Genomic DNA, 7629 nt, shown 5'->3' on the forward strand with positions numbered 1-7629 from the left:
AGACAAAAGAGACAGGCAAAGGAAACAGAGATGAGAAAGAGAATCTCTATAAATTATTAACTATTTCACTGCTTTTTGACCAATTTCCTTCTCTTACATCTTTTCCTTCATAAACAAAATGCACCACAGACACACTGTAACTCTGACTAGGCAGTACCTGCAGTATCCCTAGTATATGGAAATACTGTTTTGTTTTGTTTTTTTTCTAGTTCAGGCAAGAAAGATCTACTACCTGGTTTACTACATTTTTTAAATTAATAACATTAATAGTGTATCATTTTGTGCCTTTTTCCATTTCAGTTGGAAAGACTATATTTTTAAATTAGTTTCTAAGAACCTGTGTATCATATCAACTAGATTTTCAAAGGTCATATTTTCCATATTTACTTAAAAAGGTATTCTGTTGCCCAGTGACAAAGCTTCAAGCTTTTCCTGAATCCTCTGCAGCCAAAAATGAATTTGCTACTGCCTCTCCAACAAAACAGCCCACCTTTTTAAGACCTAAGTTAACCCATATAGAGATTGTTATGTCAGTTGGGACTTTGGGGCTGAAATCCCACTTCAGAAGAAAAAATAAAAAAGTCAAACCATCAAACACAAATTCAAAAAGTCTCTGCCTTTGATCCACAGAGAAAAACCCCAAGGCATGTTCAGAAAGAGCCAAAGGGTAAGTAAGTTTCACTCACAGGCCTTGGGGGCCTGCTTCTGGGAAGGAAAGGAAATGGAGTAATCAGTGTTAAACCTAGAACTTGCAGCCTGACTCAGTGATTGCAGCAAAGGAAAAAGAGAAAAAGTAAAAGACCCTCTACTTGGGATTTTACAGAGAAAGTTCAACCAAAGTACAAGATACCACATTATAATTTTGTGGGGAAAATGAGGCCAACAGCTAAATCAACCTGTGAGTCATCTTTGATTGTTGTTTTTTTTTTAAGGCATATTCTAACCTATATGTATTATCTACAGATTAAAATAAATTTGTATTCTGCAGTGTCGACATTGATGAAAACCACCATGGTGGTCCATGCAGTATTCAGAGTTTCAATGAAAAAGTTAAAAACATGTTTCTGCTCAACACAGGAAAGAACTGGTTTACTCATTATAGTCATCAATTAATCATCTATGTTAGCTGCTCAGAACATTAGCACAATGGGGTTTTTCTCAAGTCCAAAGCAAGTTTAGATCTTTCTCATGAGGGAAAAGGGTGAGAAAGAAAAACTGAAGCCTGGTTCTCTGAGTCCAGATACTAAGCTGCTCTCTCACTGGTGTTACCCCAGCCTAGGAAGAAACAGACTGAGAAGAAAACCTATCTAAACACACAAAAGAGGCATAGTCACTTAATAAGTTCCAGACTGAATGCCCACTTCAACGCAATTTCCTGCTGCTCATCAATAATGATCATCACACGTGGACTCACTGAAACTCACACAGCCACTTCTCCTGCACCCCCTGACTACTTCTGACCTTAACCTAATAAGGCACCATTAGCTCCATTTTACAGACAAGAAAACTGAGGCGACTAAAGGTGGCTGGTTTGCCCAAGGTCACACAGTGAGTAGGTCACAGATGAGCAGTTCAAAGCCAGCTCTACCTGACTCCAGCCTCACGCTTCAAGTTCTGATCATCACTGTCTCCCTGTTTTCAATGAAGTGACTTCCTTTATTAAAAAAATCAGGGCCCGGCCCTCCCTGGTGGCGCAGCAGGTTAAAGCACAGCACCGAGAAGCTAAAGCCACTTCTGCATGAGTTCGATACCCCCTTGCCCTGGAGGTGACCACATGGCGCGGCAGACCTCTCCTGACCCACCTGCTGCTCCCCTCAGCAGTGTACTTCCTCGATCTGCCTGTTCTGCTCCCCACTCTGTCTCTGGTGAATCCTCTCACTGCCCCTGCACCTCTGGCTTGTACCCCAGTTCTGTATGAATAAATAAATAAATCTTTAAAAAATATATTCAAAAGTTTTTCTCTCTGCCCAACTGCCAAAGCTTCCTGGGCTAAGAGTCTAATTCCAGGCCCTCCCTGGGGACGTAGCGGGTTAAAGCACAGCACTGAGAAACTAAAGCTGCTTCAGCACGAGTTTGATCCCCGCCAGAGAGCTGACCCGCATAGCACGGCAGACCTCTCCTGCCCACCCACTGTTCCCCTCAGCAGTGTACTTCATCAGCCAGCCTGTTCCTGCTCCCCACTCTGTCTCTGGTGAATCCTCTCACTGCCCCTGCACCTCTGGCTTGTACCCCAGTTCTGTATGCATAAATAAATAAATCTTTAAAAAATATATTCAAAAGTTTTTCTCTCTGCCCAACTGCCAAAGCTTCCTGGGCTAAGAGTCTAATTCCAGGCCCTCCCTGGGGACGTAGTGGGTTAAAGCACAGCACTGAGAAACTAAAGCTGCTTCAGCACGAGTTTGATCCCCGCCAGAGAGCTGACCCGCATAGCACGGCAGACCTCTCCTGCCCACCCACTGTTCCCCTCAGCAGTGTACTTCATCAGCCGGCCTGTTTTGCTCCCCACTCTGTCTCTGGTGAATCCTCTCACCATCCCTACACCGCTAGCCTGTACCCCAATTTTGTATGCATAAATAAATAAATCTTTAAAAAAAAGAGTCTAATTCTACCCAAAGACTTGTCTTAATTACATGAAGTCACAAATGAAGGTTCTAGGCTCCTCTGGAGAATGCTAGAGGGAAGTCTGCTTGCTGAACGGAGGCAGCCTCAAGCTGATCCAGAATGGAGGCCTTTCAGAACAGGGATTCTCGTCAGCAGACACAGTCCGAAACTACCCACACAGAGGTTGGGTTTAGAGAGAATGGGGAGCCATGTGGGAGTCAGGCTTTTGTCCTCTAGCACACCAAAGAAAGACCCTCCATCCTCATGCTCTGCTGAGCACACAGAAACCGGTACTCCCACCCCTTATGGACTTTCCATCTTTTCACTCTCAGCCGAGACAGCATCCCCACCCTCCATGACAGCAGGACAGCCATGGCGCTCAGCGCCTCCCCTGCCTGAAGACCACCTAACTGCCCCTGCCCAATAATGGAAGACCACACCCTCTTCCTGCATGACTGTGGCCTGGAGCCTGCACTTCAGCTTTTAGCTGGCACGTGGCTCGAGTGAGCACTACCCTGCCCCACATTGCCATGCAGCGAGGGTGGGTGTGGGCTTCAGCGTCAGCTAGCACAGGCTGGCACAAAAGTCGCAACAAACCCATCAGTGATGGCGCGTGAGTGTCCTTTGCCAACCTTTATCCTTCCCGCCTTCCCACTGGCAAATATAAAGGTGCAGTAGCTGGCTTAGCATCCTTCTCAGATCACAAGGTCACGTTGATCCTGGGGTAATGGAACCGAAAAACCGAAGGGAACCCAAGGCCATGGCCTCTGTGCTCTGACTTAGATGAGAAAGTAAAGGCCTAAATATGTTGTCCAAAATCTGTGTCCTGTTTTCATAAGATTCAGAGGAAATGAGTTCTCAAGCTGCCCAGATAAGGGATTTCTCTGGGGTTCCAAAATCAGTCCCAAATCACTCTGAGCATATCTGAGGATGACCTGCTCCCTCCATCATAAGCCTCTCTATGTTAGAGGCTGCCAATCTGCCCCATCCCATCCTGTGCCCAACTGCCAACACAGTGGCACACAGTGACCAGTGTCACAGCTAAAACCTGACTCACCTGGCAGGCAGCACCACCACTAAGCAACCCCACAGCCCGTCTTTCTCTCACACCAGATGCCACCCGCGGGGGCTGGGGGGAAATACTAAGAGCTGGTGGTGTCTGAGTGTGGCACCAGTAGGCTTGCCAATGCCACACTCTGGTCCAAGCATCTAATAGATGGCAGCAGCTGTGAGCAGTCAATGTACTCTAGCGACGTGCACTGTTCCTAGACCACTCCACAGATCAGCAACCTGAGACACAGAGCGGCTAAGTGACATTGCTGGAAAGACCCAGAGCCACCGGAGCACAGGACCCCACTCTACACTACCTCTAGGGCAAGGAGAAGAAAGATCGTTTTCTAAGGAAACACACATAACCTCTAAAAAGGCCACATCCCATTGCACACCTAAATTCTGCTTTACTTTCCTCCACCAGAAAATTCCGATCATTTTCTAAGCTTTGAAAAAAAGGGATCGCTTGCTTCAGATGGGTCATCACCTGCACACTTCCAAATGAAATGCCCCATCCTCTTAACAGACAACAGGTGGATAGGAGAGAAAATGATCAAAACTCACCCTGACCTCCGCATAAAACAAAGACAGACACAATTCATGGAAAGAAAGGCCACCTCAAAGATCAGCTACACATTCCACTCCAGCACCAACTGGAACTCTTTCTGAGAGGTCAGATAAAGTTCTAGAAAACAGTGTAACTATTTGAGTCAGGTTTTAGGATGTTACCACTTACAGGAATGTGGGGAGTCCTCCAGGGCAGTGCATGGAACTGGGGCTCTAAATTTGGATAGGAGAGGCCGGGTGGGCCCATCAGGCACACTGGCAGAGCCCGGGCAGCCCCAGGCCTCAGGTGAGAGGGTGCAGGAGTCTCAGAAGACAGTGGTGGCAGCAGGAGCATTCTGCAGCACTGACAAGGCCACCCACGCTCACCAGGGATCACTTTACCTTTCCCTGGAAGTGGAGGTGCTACAAAAACCGTCAGTCGATGCTAAGTCATCACTCAGACTCCTTCACGCTGAAACGCTTTGTTTTCCTACTCTAAACTCAGCTCACTAGGGTGGTCAACTTGCCCCTCAAACACAAGTCGGAAATGTGATGTTTCTGAGCAAAGTCAACCAGGCCTGGCCTAAAATTGAAAGGAAAACTAAACTCAAATGCCCACCGGGGCCAGGAATGGGTGAAGCAGGCCTCCCCGTTTGGGATAAACTGAGATAAAAGTGACTGTCCTATGTAAACAGCTGCTCTCAGTTCCAAACATGACTCTGACCAGAGCATGGGACCGATTTGCAGCAAAGCTGAAGCTGGAAATTCAGAGGTGTACGTGAAGGCTCCTTGTTCGACAATGTTGATGCCCAATTCAAAAAACGTTGAAGCCACCATAAGGGCTATATGGGTTATTTGTCCCCGCCCCGAGCCAGTTTGCGACCAGAGATAGCCGAGGCCACCTGGTGCATGATGAAGTCTCGGCCTCAGGTTGGGCATCCCTGGTGAAGGTCAAGGATTTCAAACCAGATGCAAGAACCCCCGACCAGTCCCTGGAGCCCTTCCTGTAACCAGCCAGCAGAACGAGTGGTTTAAATCAGGACCTGAGAGGCACCCCACCAGGACAGTCTTCCAACAAGCCAGAAGGCCCTGGGGATAACCACCGCCGCCTTCTAGGGCATGCGCCATCTTTCCAGCCAGCAACCACCTGTGGAGACCCCTGTCAGGCTGGGGGAAAGACAGAGCTGCAGACGTGGCCTGAGGGGGTTGGGGGGTGGCAGTTGAGAATGTCCTCTGAGAAGGGGCTCCTGGAGACACCGCCCCCAGAAGCAGCACTGGGCAGGTTCTGGAGACCACGCTTGCCCTCGCTTGCTGTTTGGTGCTGGGAGGGCGGACCACTCCTGGTATATGGGGCCTCAGGGCTGCAGGGGCCCTCCAGGAGGAAGGACCCTGGCCTGCACACATACACCTTAAAAGGCCCCTTCTGTGGTGATGAATTCCTAGCCTGGGAGGTCACCCTGACAGGCTGACTTCCTTCTCTCTGCCTAACTCAGAGACTTCCAGAAAGTCTTTTTCACCATCTCTTCCCACACTCCATCCCCAGAGCCCCACAGCCTACCTTGGCACTGGAATCCTTGCTTTCCGAAGCCCCTGCAAAGGCAGAAGGAGGGCGTCAGGCAGCCGGAGGGGCCCAGCCACCAGCTAGTTCCTTAGAGTCGCCCCCCCACCCCCGCCCCTTTAACCCCAGGTGCAACCTCCCTGCCACAGGCGGGTGCCCGAGTCTTCCGCCAGAGGGGGAGGGGGTAGAAGTGGGGAGCTCGGCGGTAACCCCTATCTCCCCTCAGAAGGCAGATCGAGGAGGCCGCGACCACCAGGTGGCGAGGTGGGGGGAGCGTTGTCGTGGGAGTGGTGGGGGCGGAGGGCAGGCGGGAGATCTACCCACTGGGATGCCCGAGTCCCCTCGCAGAAAGGGAAGGATAAAGATGCAGCCGGAAGGCAGATGAGAGAGACCCCGCGGCGGTGAAGTTCCCTGGGGGGCTAGGAAGGCTGAGCCGAGTCCCTGCACTTGGAGGGAGCGGGTGGGGGCGGGGGAGAAGGGTGCCCGCAGGGATGTGAGGGGGCAGACTGAGGCGTGCAGAGGGGAGCCCAGACCCTCAAGGAAGCGCAAAAAGAGAACACGAAGGTTTTTCCCGCTACCGCCCCCGACACGGAAAAGGAGGCAAGGACGCCCCCGGCCCGCAGACGCCGAGAGGACACCCTGAGCGCTGCCCCCGGGAAAGCGGGGAAGGAGGTGAAGGCGCCCCGACCCCGGAAGGAGGCGGAGAGAGAGGGAAACCCGGGTGAGGGGGCCCTGGAGGCGCTGCCCTCCCGGGAGGCACAGACACCCCGCGCTCCCAGCCAGGTGGAGGAAAGGCGCCCGCGGGGCTGCCCCTGGGCGCTCCGGAGGCGGCTGGAAGGAAGAGGGGACTGGAGGCGCCAGGCGGTCGCCCGTCTGGGGCCGGGGTACAGGGAACCCTCAGCGCTGTCCGCCAGGGAGTCTGGGGCAGAAGGAACCCGGGCGAGGAGCCGGAGAACGTAGTGGGTCGGCGGGGCTTCTTCTCCCTCGGGGGTGCGGAGAAGGGCTCCCCGCGCGCGGCGCAGCCCTCGGGGTCCCGGGAAGGTGCCCTGCGCGGCGCGCTCTCACCAGATGAAGTCGGTGCAGTGGCTGCAGAAGGTGGGCTGCTTGAAGAAGCGGGCGGTGAATTTGTGGTTCTTCACCTCGTGCACGTTCTTCTGCCGGAGGGCGCCTTTGCGGGCGAAGCGCACCGTGCTCTCTTCGCCCTCGTTCGGCGGCGGCCCCGCAGCCGGGTCAGCCATCTTGCGCGCGGGGAGCGGGAGCCCGAGAGGTGCCGGCCCCGGGGCCGCGGACCGCGGGCTGCGGGCCCAGGAGGCGCGGGAGGAGGCGGCCGCTGCTGCCGCCCGGGGCCGCGGGCGCTTCCCCTGCGCCGGCTCTAGCGGCCGCGGCGCGCGAGCTGGGGCTGTCACTCGCCCAGCTGCCGCGGCTTGTCCAGCTGCGCTTGGCACCGCTGGCCCCAGCTGCGGGGGTGGGAGGCGGAGCCCCGGGGAGGCCCCGCCTCCCTTATTTGCATCGCGCTCAGGCCCCGCCCAGCGCCGCCAGCTGCTTTACATATTGGCACCCCGAGGCTGCCGGTCTCCCAGCTAAGTGTTCCCAGCCGCAGCGCTGCGGCGCGGGGATCGCAGTCTGCGGTCCTCAGACCTGAGGCTCACTCCCCTCCCCGTCTTCAGTCCGGGGTCGCATTAAAGAGATGAGCCCCTGGGGTGCGCCCCAGGGAAAACGAGGGTGGAAGGACCAACGGGGACCGGGAGGTGGGGGTGGAAAGGGTGGGACGCAACGAATCCACGCGGTCCTCTGCAGAGACCGGTACCCATCCACCCCCTCTATCCCATTGGTCATTCTGCGTGTGTCTTCTGAAGGGATGGGCTTCCGCTGTC

General features: G+C 53.7%; 1 protein-coding gene across 2 annotated transcripts in view; it reads right to left on the minus strand.

The window, feature by feature from the left end:
* The window catches only part of PRKCB (protein kinase C, beta), a 281444-nt gene extending 274261 nt beyond the window's left edge, over nucleotides 1–7183 (minus strand). Inside the window, exons 1-2 of one of the 2 annotated variants that reach the window (XM_004692061.2) lie at nucleotides 6821–7183; nucleotides 5756–5787 (exon numbers count right to left, since the gene is read on the minus strand). In XM_004692061.2, coding sequence (XP_004692118.1) covers nucleotides 5756–5787; nucleotides 6821–6993 — 205 coding nt within the window. In that variant the 5' untranslated portion in view covers nucleotides 6994–7183. The remainder of the gene's footprint in view (nucleotides 1–5755; nucleotides 5788–6820) is intronic. The other variant, XM_004692060.2, reaches the window with a different exon arrangement.
* Between the last annotated feature and the right edge of the window lie 446 nt (nucleotides 7184–7629).

This window comes from Condylura cristata, unplaced genomic scaffold (assembly GCF_000260355.1).
Source record: "Condylura cristata isolate star-nosed mole 26May11 unplaced genomic scaffold, ConCri1.0 scaffold00032, whole genome shotgun sequence".
NCBI classification, from domain to species: domain Eukaryota; kingdom Metazoa; phylum Chordata; class Mammalia; order Eulipotyphla; family Talpidae; genus Condylura; species Condylura cristata.